The 26,239-nt window shown below is 36.2% G+C and overlaps 2 protein-coding genes across 16 annotated transcripts in view; one reads left to right on the top strand and one right to left on the bottom strand.

The window, feature by feature from the left end:
- Grd (GABA-gated ion channel) overlaps positions 1–26,239 on the bottom strand; it is a 292,539-nt gene that overhangs the window by 154,553 nt on the left and 111,747 nt on the right. For 8 of the 15 annotated variants that reach the window (XM_076529173.1, XM_076529182.1, XM_076529184.1 and 5 more), the window contains one exon: positions 18,821–18,971. In XM_076529173.1, coding sequence (XP_076385288.1) covers positions 18,821–18,879 — 59 coding nt within the window. In that variant the 5' untranslated portion in view covers positions 18,880–18,971. Of the gene's footprint in view, positions 1–18,820; positions 18,972–19,072; positions 19,193–19,271; positions 19,410–20,316; positions 20,933–23,242; positions 24,298–26,239 lie in introns of those variants that run through there. The other 7 variants (XM_076529178.1, XM_076529188.1, XM_076529186.1 and 4 more) reach the window with 7 other exon arrangements.
- Positions 802–8,997, top strand: LOC143265878 (uncharacterized). The gene is made up of 3 exons (XM_076540333.1): positions 802–7,477; positions 7,557–8,157; positions 8,235–8,997. The coding sequence occupies exons 2-3, from the start codon at positions 7,990–7,992 to the stop codon at positions 8,334–8,336; spliced, it is 270 nt and encodes an 89-aa protein (XP_076396448.1). The 5' UTR covers positions 802–7,477; positions 7,557–7,989; the 3' UTR covers positions 8,337–8,997.

The raw sequence follows: 26,239 nt of genomic DNA, 5'->3' as shown, positions 1-26,239 counted from the left end.
TTTTTTGATATCAAAAATTGTAAATAAATTTCTATTTTTTAAATCTTCGTACAAAATTTAAATACCTAATATGTAATATATATATGGATATTTATTTTGAAATCTTACCTACAAAACAAGACCTTTTGCAAAGTTCAGCGGCGACATATTTGAAAAACGTTCGAAACCGCTGTTGTCGCGTATGATAATAAGGCGCGCGTGTGAACAAAAATGTGAATAACTCAGAAAATCGCGGATTACCGCAAGATATTGTTACAGATCCTTGTTCAGGAAGCTTCTAGCTTTCATTTAAGCCTACTTGGTAGATGAACCGAGGTGAAGATCACCATAAATATATTTATGGTTTACATCTTTTTCCATATCAGTGTTAAAAATAAACATTTTTTTTGTGCGACTTACATAATTATAATACTAAAGTATCATATGAAAAGCTAATAATACTGGATGAACATAATATTTAAAAAATAGTGAACATTATGTTAAACTTTGACCGGAAAAATTGACTTTAAAAAGTGTGCAACTTTGAAGACTCATATCTTCGAAATGGTAATAATAAAATCATTTAAAGTGTGAGAGCATTATGTACAGATTCCTTATAAACTAGTTCTATTAAATGTCTTTCAAGAATTGCGATTTTCATTTTTCCACTTTTGTCCATGTTTTCGCCGTCTTTCACCTCTATGCGGCGAGCGCAGGCGGCCCTGAATTCACCTCAAGTTCAAAATAAATATTTCTTATCCCCGTGTTCTGGACGGATTTAAAGACTAACGGCAATGTTTTCCCCTGCCTTCTCATTACAGTTTGTATTGCCGTTAATCTTGTTATTGGCACGGTATGCTGGCTTAGCGACAGGTGGTTGGGTCCTGACGTCACAAAGTCTTTAACTGCCTTTTCGGAAATCAGGTGATTGTCAATCTCTCGCCGGTTAGAAGACAATGGAGCCTCGAGTAAATTAAAGTACCGTAAACCGATAGTATTAAAACACTCCCAAATTATATTCGTATCAATTTAAGCGTGCGTGAATAGTCCAGTCTTGTTATATGTGAGTGTTAAATTAAAGGTGTTATTAAGTGTACAATTAAAGTGTAATTCGCATGAAATATAGTTCAATAACGTCTACAATAATGTCATCATTGTCTGACATGATAATTTTCATAACACAGGTTTGTCATTTCACCACGTCTTCCTAAAGCAAGGTTTGGCTGTTAAGCTATGCTTTTTTATCTGATCCGCGAACGTTCCAAACTTAATAACCTACCAGATAAGCTTCGTTCCACATATGGATCAAAACGATTAGAAATGCAGGAACTTGAGAAGAAATATTGCAGTTTCAGCGAAAGTTTTTCTATGATATTCTTTGCATATTGTATCAAAAATGCTCGTGTTTTCGCTTGTTCAGAAATTCATCTTTGAACGATTTCTGGTCAAATATGTTCGATCAAATTGAGATCCGAGAACTTTTCTAGTCAGTTGAGAACATCTCTGTACAAATTCTTGCAGACAATCCTGGTGTTGTGTACAGCAGAATTCTCATGCTATTCGAACTGTCAGCATATTTTCTGTCGGTTATTATTGGAAATGGATATAAAAAGTAATGCGTTGTTAGATTTGAAATATATATACCTTGTTTTGAGGATGTCGATATCGTTTGAATGCCAAACTGAAAGCGGAAAAACGTTGAAGTGCTTAGAAAAAATCGGTCGCTCAAACTGTAACGTATTTATTATTCGGTCTTGTAGAACAAAACAGTCGAAACTGACAATCAGCTTCGTGGTAACCTGACTATAGCTTCATTTTATTACTTAAACAATGTTTCTCAACCCGATTCGTTTTTGCATCTGAAGCTAATGTAATAACTGAATAATTCCGCAGATGTAAACTTTGTGAAGTACTGAAATCTACAGAATACAAGTTTTGCAAATTTATGTTATCAGCATATTCCATAAATAAAAATGGTAAAAAGTGTCATATAAACAAAGGCCCTTGACACAAAAACTACCAAACCGGTCGAATGACCACTCTACAAATTTCTTATTATAAGGTACATATTTTGTTACAAGGTATTTTTCTTGAAATCAGGATTGATTTTCATCAAGATGAGGAATAAATGTGTGTAGTACATTATGAAACATAAACATAAATATGTTTCATCGTTTGTTTATTTAATTTTTAACTTCATTTTTAATTTCAAATGAAGAACACATTATATGCTGGGAGGTTTAATGTTAAATGCTACTGAAATAATGTTATTGAAAGATGATGAGGAATATACTAATAGACAATTTTTTTCTTTCAATACTAAATACGAATAATTATAGACATTCATATTTCTTTAATAACTTTTAGTAACTCATTCAAGAGCCTTTGTTCATATAAACATTTCTTATTTTTATTTATAGATTATGCTAGTGAACGGACGAAATTGGAACACATACTATATGATATCGAACAAGAAAGCAATTTATTGGCATTTTATATAACAAAATACTTTAATCAAGTATTGAAATTCTATGTTGATAAAACATTTTTACTTTACTTATAGAATTAGAATATACTAATTAAGTTTGGCGATAGAAGATTAAGACACCGTAGTTATTTACTTGTTCTTCTTAGCAATTATAGTGCATACTTTCAGCGACATTACTAAATGTTACAACGCAAAACTTCACATCGTAATTTAAATGACGTGTTGCCTTTGTGGACGAAAAACAATATGTCCACATATATGATGTCCTATATGGCATTTCTTTGTGAGGTACTTCATTTCGACAACTTTTTAGACTGCCTCTTTAGGAAATACAGTAGTGTTTCACACATTGCCTAGCTCGGAATCAAAAGGGGACAATTCAGAAGTACCAGAATTATAATTCGATCCTCATAGCTCATCCTCGTAGTTTGTCGAACAAAGAAAAGGACAGAGACTAAAAGAGAACAACAGAAAGAGAGCCGATGCGATCCAGGGATTTAAATCCCAACGTATGAAATGTTGCATTAATTTTATTCAACTAATGCTCTTGATTTAACTAATGCTTAATGCTCTTGTTAATTTTATTAATAAAATTCCTATAAATTTTGGAGCATCGTCCGGGATAGAGTGAGCGAAGTAGATGAACTATTAATGGGAAAAAGTAAACCGCATTAAAGCGTTAAAAACGTGTAGGCAGTTAAATTGTAGTGTAGTGAGTATTGGACAATTGTGGTATAAATTGTATAATTTGTGTGTTTAAAGAAGAAACCATGCAGCCACATGAATTCACAGTTTATTAACTTAAAGAAATTTTGAAGTGGGTTATAAGTACGTTAAAAATATGTATTGTTTATAACAGAATTGTTTGAACAATTTAACTACAAAATGAAATTTTAAAAAATCCAGCGACAGAATTCATTGTACGCAAAAAGTTTCTATGAAAACATTGGTCACATATTTTCTTTTTTTATAGTTCTTATTGTATCTTTTTTGCATGTTTTTATTTTTTTATTACTACTTTTGCATTATAAACGACTGACATGAGGATTAAACCAGTTTTTGAAAGTTTTGTATATCTGGTATTCGATAAAGAAATGTATTATACACAAAAATTGTTTGCACCAAGCATATCTCATACTGCACACGCATTGCGAAGTCTGCAAGATGTTTCATAATTTTTGGAACAGAAAGCAACGAGAGATTATAAAATTTCAACGGTTTTTCTGTTATGCACCCACTTCTATACCATGAGTATTTAATAAGATTTTAAAATCAAGGAGATTAAAACGTGAATTCTCTGCGCCACAGTCAGTCTTTTGTTTATGTAGCCGCCGCGCAGTCGAATGGGGACGATCTGTAGCGTCGTAGATTAGCTGATGGAAAAGGAAATCCTTTGGTATCATTGTCCGCAATGAATACAAAAAATATACGACTTTTACAAGAAGCGCTAGATCAACACCAGTACAATGTTAAATATATCGTATCCGAAGAAGAGAGAACTTAGTTCTCAAGTAGCAACTATTTAGTGTTCACTAAATCAGTGGCAAGAGCGCACATTTTTTATTCCTTTCTTTTGTTTAAATTTGTGATCGTGCCTCAAACATTTCATACAATGTCACCATACGACTAACATGTGCTACTGCGTATTATTCTTTTATACTAAAATTCAATATATATACAGGGTGTCCCAGTTCTTTCCAACCAAACTTCACCAGCGTGTTCTACAAGCAAAAATAAGAAGAAATGTTACATGAACATATGCTTTTGAAGTTTTTATTGAGGAGTTACAACTAATAATACAAATTAATAATGAACTGACACAGCGTACGAACATATTACAAATATCGCTATTTTTGTTTATATAAACTCTTATGTCTACTCGGTCTGCTAGTTGATATCCACATTGTTTATTAACGTTTTATTACCGAATTAACATTTCAAAATCACGTCTGTTATTACGTACGCTATGTCGACGAAATGCCAGTTCGTTAGAATTTTGTATTATTAGTTATAACTCCTTATTAGAACATTTAAAAATATATGTTCATAAACCCCTTTTTTCTTACTTTTGCATGTAGAACACGCTGGCAAAGTTTGGCTGGATAAAACTGGGGCACCTTGCATATACAGGGTGTTCGGCTACTACTGGGCATAGTTTCAGGAAGTGGTAGCTGAAGTGATACTGTAAAAGTGTATTCTTTACAAAAATGTTGACGGAGGGTTAGTTTTTTAATTATTAACGAAAAACTCTGCTCAATCAGAGTGTGAAAATAGTGTGCGCCCGAACGCGACAGCGACAGCTTCGAGCTTGACAGTTGAGCGTGATTGTGAACAAGCATGTTTCCATCGTGACCGTATAATTGCTAACAGAACACCGCTACATCAAAGTTAAATTAAATAACGAGTGATATAATCAAGAATAAAAGCGAATTATGAACTATTTACAAAGAGGGGATAAGCCAATTATTTGTTATCAACTTAAATCAAATGAATCGAATTTGTTTGATACTTGTATTCGAAAATTGTTCTTGTCTCCCGTTACAAAAATACAAAGCAACAAAGTCGCATATGCTGAAGGAAAAATAACTTCTTTTTCGTCAGAAAAGATTTTAAATCTAATAATTTACTAATATATTAACACCTATCTACTTTAAATTAAAAAAACATGTAAAAATTACTGAAGTCAGACTGACTTATTATTTAAAAATAATCATGTAACAATGGTATTATTTAAAATTTGATCAGTATCAATATTTACTCCATTTATATATTTTTACTATTAGTCGCGTCACCGGTCACTGGTGGCCCCCACGGTGCTGTGGTCAAGTCGAATGCTGTTCACCGATGACCCGCACGGCAGTCAACGCGTTAACCCATTGACTGCCAGACATACTTAGAGCGTCTTGCCCTGGGTGCCAAGGTTTTATTTTGAAGAATACATGAAATTTTACAAAATATAATTATATTATGTTACTGATATAATATTGTAATAGCATTTACAGTAATTTTTATTGAAAAAAAAAAAACACTACGAGATATCTCGTACCTGGCAGTCAATAGGTTAACTTGAAAAAAATTGGAACTATGAATAATAAATTGAAAAAAATTTCTGAATATGTTATATCTCAATTTGAAGAAGCACTTAAAATGTCAATAACGATTCATGATACTGATATTTGTAGACGCGCTTTATTAGTAGCTCCAGACGACTTTTCAATATTCGATAATTCATTCACAGCACCATCGAAATGGATTCACACTTTTAAAACAAAATACAAGATTGTGCGATGAAAGTAAATGAATTTATAACGTAAAAATCTGTACTGAATCAGGTTAAACTTAAAGAACAAGCTACAGAATTCGTTAATAAAGTAAACAGACTTATTTCAGAGGTAGGGAAATGTAATGTATTTAATACTGATCAATCTGAATTTAATTTGAAGATTCATATCAGGCACGCTCCGTTATTTATAGGAGAATTACAAATTGAAGCACTAACGCTATCTTTGAATTCGGTGACTCCGTTACACAGTCCAACCTGTGATTTCTACTACTATAATTGTACCTCAAGAAAAAGACGGTCTATTGTGCCCGATTAGAAAGAACAATTTATTTACTCGTGAAAACTCACTTTAAATCAGGTTAATTAATGACAAACTTAATTAAAAAATAATTCAAAAAAATTCTCTTGCCATCAACTAACAATGAAAGTGTTCTATTGTTGGATTCTTGGAGTGAACAAAATTCACAAATACTGAATACTTTATTAACCCCTGTATAATTCGTTGGAATTAATCGTTTGAGTGCCACGTGTCTTCGCTGTTTTCCCATCCAAAAGTGACAAGCGGCGCGATAGCACTTGTCCTATTATCAGATTGAAAATGCCAAGGAGTACTATTACGCTGTTTTCTGCTCTATAAGACATGGGGTAAGTTGTCATTTTTTCAATTCCGTGTTGTTCTGACATCTTTCTGAGCATAAGTACAGACATCAGCATTTTTAAGTAATATAAAAATATAATCTAAATATTTTATTGCATGTGTAAAAGGTATGTACAATAAAATTTGCGGCGTTGCGTAGTATGCAGTACCACAAACAGTGCTATTAGATCTAGATTAATTTGTTTAGCAAGAAAAAAAGGTTTAAATACATTGTGGTTTGAGAAGCACATTTGTACATTTTAATGATATCTGCATCCAAATATTCGACTGAAATTGAAGTTCGTTCTTTTACTAACAGTCTCATTTTTTTCCTTTTACCTAAAATGGTAACCGCAAAGTCGCACGTCGCCGGAAGCCGAGGACGTCGCGGTTATTGGCTTCGCAGCCTAGAGCGTTTGCACTGTTTGGGCGACACAGAAAAAGCGCAAAAGCACTCCTGCTAATACAACGGGGATGATACAACACTTAGATGTCTTTTTCTTCCGACCTTAGAAGAATTTTATTACATATTTATCAGATAATGTCACTTCACACAACTATTATAAATTTGCACCATCAGAATAACGTTACTATACTGCAGTTGCTAATCCAAACTGACGTATTTAGCGGTTGTTTGTGTTTGTATGTCATCTTTATAACGAACATTTCTGGAAAAATACTACACAATTGAATATCGCCAAACTGACGATCGTTACAGAAATATCCTACAAATGCTATGTTATACCAACGATCATTTTTTCGAGATCTGTCAGAAAGTGAACACGTTTTTCACAATGTCTTACGAGCGCACGAACGCGGAATGCTTTAATATATTTTTGTACAGCCAATGTAACGGGGACGCGGTGCTTGCCGCCGAACGCTACGCGGAACAGTATCGTAATGCAAATCTTCCCATTGCGAACTGTTTTCGCAGATTAGCGAATAGATTGTATTCGACCGGCTCGTACCATCCTATACGATTTGATACAGGACGTTCGTATCGGATTCCTACGGTACGAACAGACGAGGTGTTCGAACAGTTTGAAGACGACGGAACATTGAGCATTCGTGATTGCAGCCGACGATTAGGGTAAGTAATGCGAAAAATATTGAAATATTTTATTAAGATATAAAAACATTTATTAATAGATGTCTATTTTTTCTTTCAGCAAGAATCGCTCCGCGGTACACCGGACACTTCAGGAAAACGACATGCACCTGCACAAGTATGTACAGGTGCAAGATTTGAAGCCAGAAGATTTTATTCGCCAAGTGGAGTTTGCAAGCTGGATTTTGGGGAAATCGAGCGAAATCCGTCGTTGTTCTCATGCGTTTTGTGGACAGACGAAAGCTCTCTTCAGAAGAGAAGGGTGCTTTAATGCCCACAATTCGCATGTGTGGGACGTGCAGAATCCGATTGCGATTCGCCCACGCGCTGCGCAAGTACGCTGGTCATTCAACGTCCGAGCTGGCATTTACGGGGATTTTGTTGTTTGGCTGTACATTCTGCCAAACAGATTGGACGACCCTTCATATGAAATTTTTGTGGAACATGTTCTTCCAACTCTTTTGGAAGAAATTCCATTAGCGATTTAGAGAAACATGTTCTTGCAACATGATGGTACGCTTGCCCATTATGCCGCTGATGCCAGGTCGTACTTAGACGAAGCCTTCCAAGACAGGTGGATTGGCCGCGGAGGAACAGTTGCGTGGCCCTCCAGATCCCCCGACTTAAACCCACTCGATTTCTTCTTCAGAGGATACTTGAAGGTATAATTGCTAATCATTATTGTTACATATTTGTAAATTAAGTATTCTAAGTTTAGATTTTATTTTCATTATTTTAGAAGAAGGTGTACCGTGTGGAGGTTTCTTCGCCAGAAGAAGCGATAGCCCGAATACACGGCGCGGTGGCATGTATTACACCTGACATGCTCCGCCGAGTTTAGGACAACGTACAAAAAAGAATGCGGGCATGCGTTTCAGTGGGCGGAAAACATTTTGAACCCACTCTGTAAACATCGATTTCCGGCAGTGATCGGCCCCTTTCGGGGCCACTCAGTATTTAATCAAAGGAACAAAATGGTTCACAAAATAAAATGTTAAATAATCGGCCCTTTTCAGGGCCAAATGATACGAAGTCGAATAGGAATCGGTCCTTTTCAGAGTCAAATCATAAGAAATCAAACAGTAATCGGCCCTTATCAGTGCCAAATCATAAGGAACTAACCATAATAATCGGCCCCTTTCGGAGCCAAATAAGAACGAACCATAACAACACATCGGTAATATCGTGTCGTAGATATTCAGTTGTGTAGTATTTTTCCAGAAACGTTCGCAATAGCACGACTCGTCGCCGCGTCAAGAACGTTCAACTGTTTTAGAAAAACGCCTGAATATTCTGTTCGGTAGTTGTATTTCGCGTTTCTTACCAGAATGATCGCGAAAGTAGTACTGCTTCACCGTTTAGGTAGAAGCGTGTTATAAAATCTTTTAAACATATTGGTAACATTTTCCCGATTAAAATGAGACCAAACGCGATATAACGCGGATAATGTCTATCGTTTATTAAAAAATGGGTTGTTTCGATAGACTGACTCGGGAACCGTGAGTGAATTCTCGCTTTACAAACGCGAACCGCAGCGTGAAGAAAGCAGCTGCAAAGATTTGCTGAAAAATGACAGTGAAAATGATCGTGTTGTGAACTGAAGTCAGTGCAGTGACCTCAGTGCAGTGAGTGCTGTCAGCTGTGGTATACGGTGCCGATGTTACGGCAGGTCATGATCAGCGGGACGACTCAGAACCCCCAACGCTTTCATTGAAGGATTATTTTCAAACAGGATTATTTTCAAACAATGGGTGAGTGCTATTTTAATAAATTTCCTATGAATGTAAAGTAGACCGGTTAATACATTTATTAGATATTAAATTGAAACTCTTTTTGCGAACTGAATAATTATTTTTCATTAAAATGAATAAATTCATTGACTAATATTGTTGTTAGAAGTAAAATAAAAAATTTTCAATATTTAATTTCACATTCTTCATCGATAATGAATGGCAATATTCAATAAATTTCATTTGCATAATTTGTATTAATTACGCACAACTAATTCCCGCACCTGCTTTATGAGGAATGAGTAAATGAACACGACCTTTAATTATTCTATTCGTCATTTAACTGAGTTTCGATGTAAAGATTTCTAATTAGACGTGTAGACTGTTCCAAAACAAAAAGTTCTTTATCGCGTTCGCGCTCAGCCGCTAGATTCAAAGCTGTCGCTCCCGCTTCTCGACGTGCGAAATTCCCGCGCTCTGATTGGTCCGCATTTTCCCTTAATAATTCAAAAACGAAGCTTCAACCCCTAATTTTGCGAAAGAAAATATTGTTCAGAATGAAGTCCTCTACCACCCCTTTCAAGGAGTAACACTAATTACGAGACACCCTGTATTGCTTTCTCACTCTACACATAGCGATTCAAAAAAAAAAAGTATGCCGAATAGCATACCTTCTTCGAAATAAGCAATTGGCCGGGTCCGAGCGTGTTGCTTATTTTAAGGCAATACTGTATAACATTAAATAAGAAACTAATTTAAGGTTAGGTTGACTTGATAAGCACATATTTTTCTGACGATGATTTCTTAACTTGCCACATTGAAACAGGAAAGGCGGGCAATGGGCATTACAGATTTCACTCTGTATACATCCCCTATATTCTTTGATGCATTACTAGATGTGCATGTGCATAAACGTGCACGTTCATTAGATATTTAGCTGGTTCTGTTTGCAACTTCAATGCAAGTGATTCCTTTTGATATTTCTCCAGCTTCTTTTATTGAGCAGTGCAACTGGAGACCACAAAAGTGCACATTCATTTGTTATACGTAAGACCTTCGCTGAGGAAACATTTTTCTTGTTTATAAAAAAATATTAAAAACACTACACACACTAAAACGGGTAAAATTTTATTGTAGTATTTTTATATGTAACAAATGTTATCATATGTTTTCAATTTTGTTAAATTCATTATCCATAGCTACAAGTAGTTATTGCAATATTTCTAATCAGGTATGTTATCGAATTCATAATATGAGGTATATTCGTGTGATATACCACTTGTCGCAGCTGTCTTACGCTTTTTATGGGATTCTTCAGTTTTTACGAATAATTTATCAGTTTTATTTCTTATGATTATTCATGAACGATTATAATTACCTGACACATTAATAATAATAATTAAGAAGTGCAACGCATAACAAAATCAAGTGAATACGTATAACTGGAATAATATTAATCAGAACTTTGTAATTCTAACGTTCTATTTCACTATGTCTTTCTCTGTAAAATTCATTAGTAATTTATTGTTTTCCGTATGTATCAGAACAATTCAATTTCTCTACGGTGAAAAACGCACAAATTTATTTCGGTTATCGTATAACAACGTATTATAATTAAGTCCTGTAGCGAGTGACAGACGAAAGCAATTTGACAATTTACGATATCAATGGATGTATTATAATCAAGTAACGAAAGGTTTGTTCAATCAATAAAAGACTTTGCACACAATGATAAAATATGAAGTTCACAATGACAAATACGAAGTGAAACGCGCAATGGCCAAATATAAAAGTGACGTGCGGGACCCGGTGCCCTCGCTCATTTTACGTTTCACTCCCCTGCGACGTATCCTGACAACCACGCCGATTTCTCCGAAATCTGCCACGTGCCCTCCGGCGACCTTAGTTTCGCGACCATCCCTCTACGCGCGGACCGCCGAACCTCGCGATGCCGCCGCCCTTTGCGGCCGAGCCTTCGTGCCGCTACGCCGCGCGCCGATACCGACGTCCCGCCGGCACTTGCCGGTATCCGCCATCAAACGGAGCGGTCCGCGCCTTTGTCCTCGTTTCTCGAAAATTACGCATCAGGAGACGTCGCCGAGGAGTGCCTTTCTTTTCTGCCGAAGTACGCACCTGGGTTCGCCGGCATTTCGCGGTGGATCAAATACTTATTAATTGGCATTTTCCTCGGAATTTCAGAGCATGTGCCACATGCCACTTTTGACACGTGCACCACGCACGTGTACATTTCTTAGAAAAATTAATTATCTATCGTCTTCGAGTGCGACCGACCCCGCAGACAGCCAACCGGAGCGCGGGGCAAGCAAGCTCGCCCCCACCCGGGCTCTCACCTCTCCCGAGCGGAGTGGCCCTCGGTGTTTTGGTGAACACCACCACTCCCGGGCGGATTGGTTACCCCCGGTGATACGGTGATGTTTTTCATGCCGAAACACTCATGATGCTCGACGAATACGACCACAGGTTTCCCCGTGCACGTAGGGCTCGCCATGCCTGTTGCCTGGACCAGTCGCCCCCAAAAACCCCGCTAAATTCGTTAAATCATCCGTATATATTTAAATTCTCATTTTATGCTCTGAAATGCCTCGTTCGACTAGTTCTATCCGTAACACCTTATCGATGGTCATCATTATTGTAAAGTATAAGTAGTACAAGTACTTTGGCGCATGAACATAAACATTTAGTTCATCTGTATAAAAATTCATTTTCAAGCATTTGATGCAGTTACGAACAGTTTAGGAAAGGCTGTTTTGCTGAGTTTTATGTACAAAAATACGAAACTGGAAAATTTATCGTGTTCTCGTCGTCATGAATTATATCGAAAATTTTATTTGGCATACTACTACAGATAATTATCGTACTGGATTGTCAATACAAAAACCGACCTGCATTGCTGATTATAATGCTAATATGGGAACTGTTGACAAAATTTATATGGTTTTAAAATCATTTGAATGTATTCTTACAAGTTTAAAATGGTATAAAAAATACTTTTTCCATGTGCTAGACATGGTTGTGAGGAATGCATATTGTTTACTCCAATCAGCAACTGCGACAAAATTACCTTCTACCAAATTTCATTTAACTGTTATGACAATTATTGCAAATACATGGGGAACAAAAATTAGGTACGAGATGTTCAATTGCACGAAATAATAATAATCTTGAAAGAGTTACTGAAAGACATTTTCCGTCTATATACTTAAATGAGGCGTCAAAAAAATCAGGTTCGAAAATGTGCCGTCTGCAGTAAACGAGGAAAAAGACGTAAGTCGAAGTACTACAATGTAATAGCGGCGAGGCAATACCAATGCAAGTACAAAATATTTTTAATTTGATGGTTTCATTATCAACCTTTAACTAGTGAATTTTTTACATTTTTCTGATTAACCCTTTCGGTACGGGTGCCGGATATATCCGGCGCCCTTCTGATGACCTGTGTGGCCAAGCGTCGGATAAATCCGGTGCCCTTCTGATCATATATATATGTATATATTAAAGTTACGAGCAATACTTGTCAAAAGCATTGTTTTATTAAGCATAGATTATATATAAGGTTAGGAAGGCTTTCACACAAAGGAAGACTGATCATATGTATGCTATGTGCGCGTTTTCGTCGGTTCATCTCGTACAGCGGAAATAACGCAGCGGAAAGAGCGCTCGTACCGAAAGGGTTAAAATAAGACCAAACGTGACGTAATTCGAGTCATATTTACTTCAAATAACTTATTCAAGTAAGGTGCTCAATGTAATCGTAATATTTTGAAATTAAAAATTAATATGTTCCGAATTACATCGTGTTTAGTATCATTTTAATCAGGAAAATGTTACAAATATATTAATGAAAGTTACATACAAATATAATGAAAAAGTCAAAAAGTTTTACTCTTGCATTAGGATTGTCCTACCGATATGTTATTGTTTACGTTCGGTCGCCCAGCGACTCCATCATTATACAAACATGTATTAGAGCTACGATTTCAACGCCATTTAAAGATCAATAATTGTCAATTGTTTACTGTTTTTTGCTTTTAGAATTCTGTAGAAATCGTCAGTTGATTGTCGACGATCGAAAGAGACACTCAATATAATTTAATATAATATTTTGCTCATTTTATTTCATCAGTATATTTATTCTTTATTCTTCACTCTTTATTTATTTCATTTTATTTATCTTTTTTTTTCATTTCTCGTGTTACGCGATAGTGTGCGCGTAAAAAGTAACTTTTTTTTAATTTTTTGGACTGCGTGTATGATTGAATTTCTTTTTTTTTTTTTTTGTGTATTTGTGATTATTTTGTGTGCCTGTGATTTTGTGTGTGGTCTGTGAGTGTATTAGTGCAGGAAGAGAAACAAGAAAGAAAAAAGGAAAAGGAAGCAGAAAATGGAATTCACAAATGAAGAATTAGCAGAAATTCATTTGTGCTATGAGGAAGCAAAAAGAAACACCGTTCGCGCCCGCCAAATTTATGCAGAGCGCTTCCCCAATAAACGTCTGCCAGATCGGAAAACATTTTTACGAGTTCACCAAAGATTACGAACGACTGGCACGACGACACCCACAAGAAGCAGAGGACGATTACAGCAAAATCTCGAGTTAGAAGAAAGGGTAATGCGTCGTATTGCCGACGAACCGACAACAGGTACACGACGGATTGCAGCCGAAGAGGGTGTCAGCAACAGCACCGTGTGGCAAATTTTGAAGGATAATGAGCTGCACCCATACCACTACCAACGAGTGCAGGCATTAGAAGAGGGTGACTACGAAAGAAGAAGAAACTTTTGTTCGTGAATGGAAGAGAAAATACGGACTTATGAATCCTTCCTTTCACGAATATTATTTACGGATGAGGCGAGCTTTAACAGACATGGAATATTTAATTTCCATAATAGCCATGTCTGGAATGAGGAGAATCCGCACGCGACGTTAGCCATTAATACACAACGGCAATTTTCATTGAATATTTGGGCAGGCATTTTGTGTGACGACCTGATTGGTCCCATTGTTCTGCCCAACAGATTGACAGGTGAAGGATACCTGGACTTTTTAAAAAATAGATTGCCTGCACTACTAGAAGATGCACCGTTAGAAATAAAAAATATGTGGTACCTGCAAAAGACGGCGCACCTCCGCACTCAACAATTAGTGTGCGTGAACATTTAGCAACATACTTCCAGAACAGATGGATAGGAAGAGGAGCACCTATACCATGGCCTGCACGGTCCCCAGATTTAAACCCAATGGATTTTCATTTCTGGGGACACATGAAAACCACTACATATTCAACCCCCGTGAATTCAATAGAAGAATTAGGACAGCGAATCGAGTTTTCCGCGGGAATAGTAAAAAACGTTATGACGGACTTTGAAAAAGTGCGACAAAATCTACTTCTAAGAGTGCAATTATGCTTAGAAGAGAATGGTGGACATTTTGACCATTTGTTGTGAATACGTTTTTTGTGAATTATGTGTTCTGTGGACACTGCGGCCGGGACAATCGTGGTGCGTGTGTGTATGTTTATGGGGGTTGAACATTTCATTTAGTTTTTGAAAAAATAAATTGGTATGGTGCGAACTTTTTGGACACTGCGGACGGGACAATCGCGGTGTGTGACACATAGACACTGCGGACGGGACAATCGTGGTGCGTGTGTTTGTTTATGGTGCTTTAAAATTTCATGTGTTTTTTTAAAAAAATCAATCGGTGTAGTGCGTGTGTATTTAAAATTTAATTTACTTTTTAAAAAAATAAATTGGCGTGGCGCGAACTTTGTGGACACTGAGGACGGGACAATCGCGGTGTGTGTGACACAGTACTGCGGACGGGACAATCGTGGTGCGTGTGTGATTGTGTGTTTGTTTAGTGCGGATTCCTCATCCGTAAATATTCTTATTGCGGAAAACAATGACAGTCACCCTTTTTACTTGACAATCCCATAGAGCGGGTATCGATATGCTCTTGTGGATTTTAGCGAGTAAACGGGTGTCTTGTCATACGACGATGTGTTTAAGAATTAATTAAAGATTCTCGCATCGTACATTCATTTCCGAGGTAAGCGTCCGAGTATTTTTTGATTTTATATCGTTAAACAAAAAGCCATTTTTTATTTTCAATAATTTAAAAAAAGCTGCTCTTGATATTCATTTTCATTTTCGTTTGATCGATACACTTAGTTCCGTTAATAAATGTATACTTAGTAAATTTTGTAACTACTTACTGGCTGACGCATTAACGACGGTGGTAATTACGTTACCGATGTCGCGCGATTTGTTTGTTCATGACCAGGGTCAAACCGTCACGCTTGCATCTGTCGCTCTCGCATCTGAGTGCGCGCTATTCTCGCGCTCTCATTGGTCAGTGTTTTTCATTAATAATTCAAAAACTAAGCTTCAACCAGCATTTTGGTAAAGGAAAAAGTTGTTCAGAGTCACCCCACCTACCACCTCCTAAAATTATGCCGACCAGTAGCCGAACACGCTGTATATATTCTTTACATTTTTTTTAATAAACATTTATAATTAACCTCTAAAACATAGTAATACATAGTAATAAATCCCGCCATACTGGATAACCGCCACTTTAAGGGAAACGCAACAAATCGTAGCAATAAGCGGCCATGTTAACAAACAGAAAGATGGCGCGCCGTGCTGGCAAGAAAGTATTTTTACGAAAATTTAAAACCAAAATGCAGAAGCTGACTGAACAAGTACACAAAATAATAGATATAAAAACACATTTACATAACAAAGACTCATTGTCCCAAAAATAAGAAAACGCAGGAGACCCCCGAAAATAATGCGCAAGCACAAAAACCGTGGACGCTCAAAGAGATCGACGTACCAAAACCACCATAGGAACAATACAAGCAATTGAGTAAAACCGACGCTCGACGAAAGGCTTAGAAAATCCTCTGGCTATTTGGAGAAGAAGCGACATCCCCACGGAATGGTCAAGGGACATACGGTTGCTGCAAATGCGTAATCCAACGCTACAACGTATGTCTCTCGAGGACAAGAGACTCGTCCCAGGAGGAAGACGTAATGTCCCCGGAAACATCAAATCAACCCTGTTGATAAATAAGAAACATCCTAAACCGTAAATCTTTCTTTTCTATTTTATTGCAGACTGCACCATAAAAATTCGCGCCGTAATACAGTAAATATTCGATATATGCACCATTCTCGGGTCTGAACTGGTGCAGATATCGTACAGTTCCTACATTTCGAGCAAAGAAGACTGAACGTAAACAAACAGTGACCTACCAGAAGGACACTCCTAAGGTAAGAACAAAACTTTTTTATTTTTGATTTTTTTTTTTTTTAACTTTTTCCATCATATTTGTGACATTTTTCTCATTAAAATGAGACCAAACACGATATACTTCGGGACATATTTGCTTGTAATTTCAAATGTTACGCGTACATCGATGATTCTACTCTAATAAGATATTGCAAGTAAATATAACTCAAATTACGTCGTGTTTGGTCTCATTTTAATCAGAAAAATGTCGCGAATATGATGGAGAAATTTATATAAAGAAATGGATGAAAAATAAAAAAATTAGCAATGCTCAAGTATTGCAAACAATCGAACAGAATTTTTATCTTCGCCGACTGCCACGATCGTAGCGTCTATTTCTTTTTGACTCGCTATCCTCTTCGACGTGAGAAACTTTTATCGTCAATTAAACCAGTAAATATAGCCCAAATTATGTCGTGTTTGGTCTTCTAAGAATCTCTTGGTAAAAGTTGGATCTCGGGAAAATCAAAAATAAAAAAGTTTTATATTTGTATATGTACATTTGTATATACATTTCTCGGCGATCGAGCTTCTTGGCGTCTGAAGGGGTCTTCCCCCCAGTGGTGGGGATAACTTTGGTGCACATATCGTACAGATCATTTGTGAACATATCGAATATTTACTGTACTATGGGGTAGCTCACGCGTGCAACACTGTTAGAGTAGATCACCGATCGATGGCGCGCGCGTTAGTTAGAAAGAGATGCCAAATATACTTCGAAACCAAATTTAAAAAAAATATCATTTAAATATCTGTATTATATATATTAGTAATTATTAACCTTTAGGTTTTGATGAGGTAAAATAAAGCTTTGTCAATTATTTAACAAGAACAAATAACAATTTATTAATTAACGTATATCTTCGCTGCGCGTGTGCTCGGTGAAAAGTCGCGATTCGTAATGCCACGAGGCCCACGCTCGTTGCCATACATACCCCCATAAAACAAAAGCGAATCGCCCTGTGTAACGATTTTGGGAAAATTCCTATCCTCAAAAGCACGTCGTATGACCGTTGCTAATAACGGTCACGGAAAAAACCCAGCAGATACAAAGCATCTCGATACGCCAATATTCTAACAATGTATCGGTACACCATATTTCGAGACGAAGCATCGGTACGCTACAAACCCATTATAAATTGCATTGTATTTTTATTTATTATTTTATGTATTGTTTGTAATTAATTATTTCTTCTAATGAAATACTTATAATTCGCGCATCAAAACTCGTTAGAACTCCGATTTAACAGGAAAACTTGTGAAAAACTAATTAATAATAAATCAAAGCGTATTTCTATTAATCGAACTAATATATATATTTGGTACTCAATAAAGTGTAATAAGATAATAATAATTTTCACTCTTTAGCCACACGCCACTACGATCCCACATTCTTTTAGAATTAGTTATAGTAAAAACGAGTCGCTTAACCCCTTAACTTGTACGCTCGAGTTAATTCGAGCGCGCTAAACAGGGTAAACTGTGCACACTCGAGATAATTCGAGCGGCGTTTTTCGTTTTATTGATATTTATCATTTACATGGGATTGTAAGCTATAACACTTATTTATTCAAGAATAAAATATAGCCTTTTTCCATAGAACAAAAGCGCAGTATATAAAAATGGACTTTTCTGTTCGATTTCTTAAAAAAAAACTGTGCGTTAAGGGGTTAATAGGCAAAAGCCGCGCTTTTCGCTTCATAAGCGCTGTAAACACCTGAGCTTAGTGCCAGGGTCGTTACAATAGCAAAAACAGACGTGAGTCAGTGACCGAACGTCGGTAATAAATGTTATTGAACTATTTGTATAAAAGTTACCGATGTTGCAAGAGCGAGCGGACGTTCATCCTTGAAAAGAGAAACGGAACAAAAAGATAGTTATAAGTTTTAGATAGATAAAAGTTTTAAAAAAAGTGGTTGTTAGTGTTTAAAAGTTTAAAATAGTGTTAAAGATTGTTTAGATTTATAAATAAGGATTCTGTTAAATTGTGTTAAAAACTTTGTACAGATTAAATAAAGGAGGCCTGAATCATTTTTCCTACGGTACACATTTTGGAAATCAATTGATGATCACACGCTACACGGTCCATTACGTTCTGTTGCTCCGAATGTTTTCTACACCGGGTATACCTAAACTTTCTGAATGAATCCTCAATTTGGTCTCCATAATTTTGTCCACTTACATAAAGTACTATAATATAGCTATGTTTAGAGTATATTTGTACATTTTTCGCTTTCATATAACAATTACTATCTAAAACAGAAAGTTATTACTTACAGAAAAGATGCGTACGAAGTGATTAAATTGACAAGAGCCAGTAAGACTCGCTGCTTCATGGTGTCTTGGGAATGATCCTCCCTCACAAAACTGTCCTGTTCCGTTCATCAATTCTTTTAAAACACCCAGGGTGTGGACTCTACTTTCACAACTGCAACATTAAAAAAAAACATCCATTAAAATTAAAAACATTAGGAATGCGGGATTAACGAAAAAATGAAGTCGACTAATTTCGACTACTAATGTACATACTAATTACAGCGGATAAAATTATGTATAACTTTATCAAAGCTATACAATAGTTTTATCCAATCGAATGAAACAGATATTTTTATTATAATGTTGCAATAATATATTATATTTTCGTTATAATATATTGTATATTTTGTTAAAATATATTATTTTATAACAATAATACATGTGTAAGATTTATACGGTACTGAAATCGTACTAAATAAGATAGGTGGTAGGAGAACTTCTGGTAGGACAATAATATGTATGTAAACAGAGTGAAGAATGTGAGCGAGGACAATCGAACAGTCGAAGTTAGCAAATTTAGAAGAAGCGAGCGTGCGAACGAAAGAAACTAATAAAGTCAGCGAGCGTGTCGATAAACGGAGTACGGATTTTTGTTTGTATATTTACCTACTGTAATAGTTAAATAAAAACTGTGAGAAGTTATTTTATTTTTGCATGAACCTTACACAAGTATTTAAATATAAAAATTGATCACGAACATATAGTTGCTTAGTATTTCGTCATTGCGTCCTTTTTATTTACAAATCAAAAAACATAAGTATTCGACGATGTCTACTGAATGTAACATTGCGTAAATTGAAGTCAAGATTTTCATCCACCTACTAACGCAGATTCGAAACATAGAATACCGAACTTATATCCACATCTGCATTTCAATTAAAAATATATCAAGTAAATTGTAATTGTCTATGAACTCTTTACTGTGCATAACATTCCTATGTTATAGACTTTTACATTATTCGTGAAAAAGTTCATGTCAATTTCACTCTCGATAGTAACGTGTCCCCTCATATTTGGTAACATAATGGATGTCTTATAAGTATAAGACAGTCGTTTTTGTTAATATTGACCATTCTGACCATCCAATGATCATCTCTTCTTTGACACGATTACATTTTCTATTACCTTTTCCTTCAGCAATTTTCGAAATCACTTACAAATGTGAACTGTAATTTGAAACATTTTCTCGATAAGAGTATTTCTTCTAACCATTACTACTATTATAGTAAAATTAGGTATTTTTTTATATCTATACAAATTATGTATCTGAACAATTTGAGAACCAAACAAAGACACCTAATAAATTCCAGTACAAAAAATCGTTCGTTTTGATCTATAGTTACCGAATAATATTGAATTATACAAACAAACGTGCTGCAAAACAAAATTTAGCCCTTGCCCGTATTCTAAAGAAGAATGTTTCTCTAATAATAATGTAGGTTTTAAAGAATACTTACAAGGAAAGGCACGGAAGGATCCCCTTCCGACTTTTATGAAACTTCGTACGTTTGATAAGCAGGCAAAAATAAGAGACATTTTTTTTATCGGCTAAAACGCGGGTTTAAGGGGTGAAACGGCCCCTTAAAGTTTCGACCCGCTTTGGCTATCTCTAAAACCATACGTTAAAACTTCTAATACGAAAGTTGTATAGTTTTTTGCGTATAATAACAGGATACTAACGAATTGTGTAAAATGCTATTTGTTTACAACAACCAAATTTTTCATAACCTCATTTTATGATTTATTCAAATTTGCATTATGACAAAAAGTGAAGAGAATTTTATTACAAATGCACTGGTATACATATATATATATATATCCTGTAATTCGTTAGATTTTTATCATGAAGATTTCGCACGCGCACCTCCTGCTGACGCGTCGCGCGACACTAAACCGTATCATATTGGACAATATTACACGAACAGTCAACATTATTTATTAGCATACATAAAAAGCTATTGAGTCACGCGTCGTATCTCTACGCATTGTAATTACACGCGCCATGACTCCACGCGTCGAATCTCTAACGCGTCGAATCTCTAACGCGTCGAATCTCTGACGCGTCGAATCTCTGACGCGTCGAATCTCTGACGCGTCGAATCTCTGACGCGTCGAATCTCTGACGCGTCGAATCTCTGACGCGTCGAATCTCTGACGCGTCGAATCTCTGACGCGTCGAATCTCTGACGCGTCGAATCTCTGACGCGTCGAATCTCTGACGCGTCGAATCTCTGACGCGTCGAATCTCTGACGCGTCGAATCTCTGACGCGTCGAATCTCTGACGCGTCGAATCTCTGACGCGTCGAATCTCTGACGCGTCGAATCTCTGACGCGTCGAATCTCTGACGCGTCGAATCTCTGACGCGTCGAATCTCTGACGCGTCGAATCTCTGACGCGTCGAATCTCTAACGCGTCGAATCTCTAACGCGTCGAGTCTCTAACGCGTCGAATCTCTAACGCGTCGAATCTCTACGCGTTGTAACTTCACGCGTCGAAACTCTACGCATTATAATTCCATGCGCCGAATGTCCACGCGTCGAATCTCTACGCGTCGTAACTCCACGCGCTGAATTTCCAAGCGTTGTAATTCCACGCGCCATAACTCCACGCGCTGAATTTCCACGCGTTGTAATTCCACGCGCCGAATTATTGCGTAATACGTAACTGTTAATTTTATTAAATATGTATTACAAAACCCTTATTGTTAAAGTACATAGGTATTCTATATGCCAATATTATTAGGTAACGAATACTTCAAATACGTTAGGGAACATAATCGAGGCAATAATGGTATTTCTCGAAGAAATGTTTCGAACAACGGTTTTCGACACCAAGCACATGTAATAATTGCTACGTCACCACATACATGACATAGTGGTTCATTATCTGCTGCATTGCAAAATTCCACGGTATTTTCAAAATGCGGTGGTCTGGACGATATGTATCCACTTTTATACCATGAATACTTGATGAAATTCCCAAATCGTGGTGAAGAAAACAAATTATGAACAAGTGATTGTTCATAAGTTTCGTGTGTGGAGTTTTATGTCAGTACAATAGAACAGCTATCCGTCTATCGTGGTTGTTATTTAATTTTTTCTAACAATTCCCAAGTTCATCGCACACAATGATGCTCAACGTATTTTCAAACCCCACTTTTTAACGATAACCACTTTTTCGCAGTTTTCATCGAACAATGACCCCTTTTTGGAGACCGTAAACAACAAATGTCGGAACTAATATCTACAAATGAAATTACCATTAAAAAATGTGTACTTTGTCAAGAGTGGTAAGCAATATACTTTCCGAGGAATGAACAGGTTCATTTAGTCTACGAAGTCTTCCCGTATTACTTTCAGATAACTGGATTAACTGTTTAACGACAAACTGTAATTTTCTTTTCATGCAGACGCAGAAGATTGACGTAAAATTCTGTAGAATGTCAACAAAATTTCTTTCCATAAGATAGCTAGAACGACTTCTATACATCGTACAAACTGCAGTTTCTTTACACGACATCGTTCTTTATACGTTTTCTTATCTTGTATTATGAGATTCATGTTACCTCCACTTCTTCCTATAAAGTGCTACTTTCTGAAACATATGTTTCATCCAACACAGTTTTTCATACTGGGACGTTTAGTAGCATTCATTTGAAAAAGTATGAAGTAAGAAAAGTCTGAATTCATACGTTGTATAAAAGATGACATGTAAAGAAATGACGAAGTATAAAAAACGACAGTGTGTGAAATTATAGCCTATCGTTTATACGATGTATGGAAGATGTTGAAGAATTAATGAGGCGAAAAACAAGAAAATGGATAATGCTCTGTAATAACCAGAAAAATGAAGTATACTATTTCTGACGATGAAAAAAGGTATCTAAATAAGAAAGAGCATTTATTTTATTGGCAGTATCCTCTAATACAACAGGAACTGCTGTCATTATTTATTGAAAAGTATGCAAAATACAGTAATGTCTCCCATATTATTTCTTGAAATTTCAAACTGAGTTGCGGCTAGTTATGAAAGCTTAAAAAACGATGTATTATTCGATTAGTAGATGATTATCAGAAAAAAGCGAATGTTAATCAGAATGCAGCGGATACATTTACTAAAGATTTTAAAAACCCTAGTAAGATTTGTATACAAGGCAATTTCAACAGAGACACTTGCAGAGGAGCAACAAGAACTACGTGTACTTACTAATTAGGTGAATTCTATTATCGAAATAGGTGTACATAAAATCTTGGTAGAAATAGTGTTAATGCTTAATTATGTAAATTAACAATTATTTTATTTAAATCGAAAATTTTGGTTCGCCTAAATTGAATTGAATAGAACGGGATAACAATTTTTATAGCGGTCTACTTAAACGCACCCTCTAATTCTTTCGTTTCTTGCGCCAGCCAATGCCGTGTTCCCCTAACCATTTTCTTCAATCTTTTCTTAAACCTCTCCTTCATCTCTTTCCTCATTTATTTGTCCACTCGTTCCAGTCTCCATTTTTTGTGTTCATGCAGGTCTCTCCCATTGACGGTTTCTTTAGCCTCTCTTGAATTCTGCTCTGCCATAGATGCAGATAAATAGTCTTCAGGATCTCCGCCAGTTATATTTCGTACGGAAAAATTCAGACAAATTTGAAGTATTTCTATTATTATCTCTTTCTCTTGTGCATCTTTTATAAAAGTCTTGTACCGTTTCGAAATACACAGTGCATTCATTTTTATCGGAAATATCTATTTGTTTTTTCTATTACAGCATTCATTCATTAGTTGAGTCAAATATTCGGCGGCAAACATTTTAAAATAATCGTTATGTATGTGAACATTTATTAGTTAATTATACTTTTGCTACACAATCGTTTCTCTAATTGAACGGCGCTTTTTAACAGTAATTGGTCAAATCAATCAACAAATAACGTCTGTTCCATCCGTGCATTTTACTGAATCTTGATAATGACTGATAGTTGATTTATAATGTTCCTTAACACTAGAACTACCCAACCAGTCAAAATGACTGGTTTCAGATTTCTCATTTTATATTACATAATTTTAATGTCGTGATTCTACGGAAATGTCTGTCATATTTTGTTGAGGTAAAAACTAGTTGCACATGTTACCTGATGCTTTAGCATTGGTTTATTTGCCTTTTCATTTTATTTTTCATTCTTCGATAAACGAGAATTCAGTGTCGGTAGTTCTAGTGATAATGCTGTTGTTTTTGTTATGTTTATTAATAGTAAGATTTACCATTTTCGCGTCCCTGTTACATTTGTGCGAAGTCCTATAGTTATCCCCTTTTCCCTCATTCTTCGACCACTTAAACATACTTTATTTCTTTTTTCCCACAAAAGCTTTAACTAACAATACCTTCCGTAACAACCACCCATGTAGATCAAGCACCCGACTTTTAAAAAATGAACACTTATCAAAAATGGTGGTATATTTTTATAGTTAACTGTTGTAACAACAGTTTCCTTTATAATATTATCAAATAACTAAAAAAAAAAAATTGAAAAATGCTACCTGCGTTTCTAACTGTCACCAATGATTCTCCCTTCGCTTGTAGTTGAATAGTTCAAAAATTATAAGCGCTTGTTCATACTAATAAAAGCCGGACTTTTTATAGTAATAAAATTAGTAAATTTTTTACTGTTTGCCTATTTATCTGATGATATTTGTATAAATTTTGTAACTCATAAAAATATTTCTCATTGTTATATGTAACGAAAAGCTTTAATGCCGTGGAGTGAATCACTATATGCATGTATAGTCATAGACAGCGAGGTCATTTAACTCACGACACGATCATTTTCACTCTTTAGCACCATGAGCGGCAAATTTGTGAACGCGCATCAGATCTATTAAAAATGCTAATTAATAGTAATTTCATTCTCAACAAACCTGATAGATTGCTCTGATAATATTTAAGTATTTTTTCTAGATATAATTTACAGTCCATTTGTCACTGTATAAGTATAATTGTTTTTTACGACATTACTGATTAACTGAACTAAATTCATTAACAGTCTGTTGCAGATATTCCTTGTTATCCTACTTGTAGTAACTAGCTTGTATAGTATGTGTAATTTAAAATGTCTATTTGTTACAGTGAAATAAATTGTTTAAACGTTATCATTAGATTATTGAATAATACACAACCAAGAACACTTAGTGAAGAGCCCATTATATTGGGAGGATTTTCTTTACAAATTTTCATCGTAATTCTATTTTTTATCTGTTTTGTCGTGTTTGTTTTCGAATATCAGCTATTCCTTCATTCAAGAAAACGCGAAGATTAGAATGTCAGATACTTTGTGCTTCTGACTGCTAGTTATGCATTTCCGAAGACCTAGAGGAGTTTGATGCCTAGACGAAATAAACCTGTTTTGTTTGCAAGATCTAATGCCATAGAAAGAAGGCTTAGATTGAGAGGCCTACTGCATCCAGGCTACAAGAAAGTGGTAGCTATAAGAATGTCGCGTAGTAACAGAAGACGCGCTAGAAAACGCTAGAAAAGCGTCGTAGAGGACATCGAGTTGGACCAATTTATTATCTGGACATAAATTTATTATCCGAACATAAGTGGTATAACGAGGAGCATGTTAAAACTGTACTTTTTATGGTAGCTTCAAAAGGAGCTGATTTTTTCAATTGTTACATTCTCTTCATTAGATCCGCAATACTTCTATTCGCGGTGGTAGTATGGGTCTCATACCCATACTAGACATTATTACATTCATATTACTAATACATATGTCGTGGGAGAATTCAGACACGTTGCAATCATTATTTGGTGCACCTGATACAAAATTTCTATGTCATTACTGTGACGTGGTGGTATTTTATACCCGTCACAAGGAGCCTCCTCGGGAGGCCGGACAGGTCAGAGGTCGTTGGCAGAAACCGTTTAGAGAGAGAACGAAGAGCGCGTAATATTGTAGGAACGAAATCTGGCGCTGTATTATTTTCTATGTACCGCCGGGGAATAACGTCACCAACAACAAGGGAACGACGTACATCGAGGGAACGCGCCACTACCCTGCCGCTGCCCCGCTAGGACCATACGATAGACCAAGAGGCTGCGGAGTAAGAGGAGAAAGGCCAGCGCAATACCGACGTACGCCGAAGGAAAGTGCCGATTCCCTGCCGCTTCCCCGCTCCGGCCCTACGATAGAAGAAGAGAGGCTGCGGAGACGGAAGAAGCCCTGCCGAAGAAGACTTCGACAGAAGTCGGAAACTCCGGCAGAGGGTGGGGGTACGCTACGAGGTGTCCTAATACCGGCGCAAGGGCTCGCGGATCCTTATTCTGTATTCGGCATTTGCCTTAGTTTTTTCGACAAAAGTTCAATAGCGTTCCGTGAGGAAAAAACTCA

This window comes from Megachile rotundata, chromosome 2 (assembly GCF_050947335.1).
Source record: "Megachile rotundata isolate GNS110a chromosome 2, iyMegRotu1, whole genome shotgun sequence".
NCBI lineage: Eukaryota > Metazoa > Arthropoda > Insecta > Hymenoptera > Megachilidae > Megachile > Megachile rotundata.
This window is presented reverse-complemented; position numbering and strand designations above follow the sequence as displayed.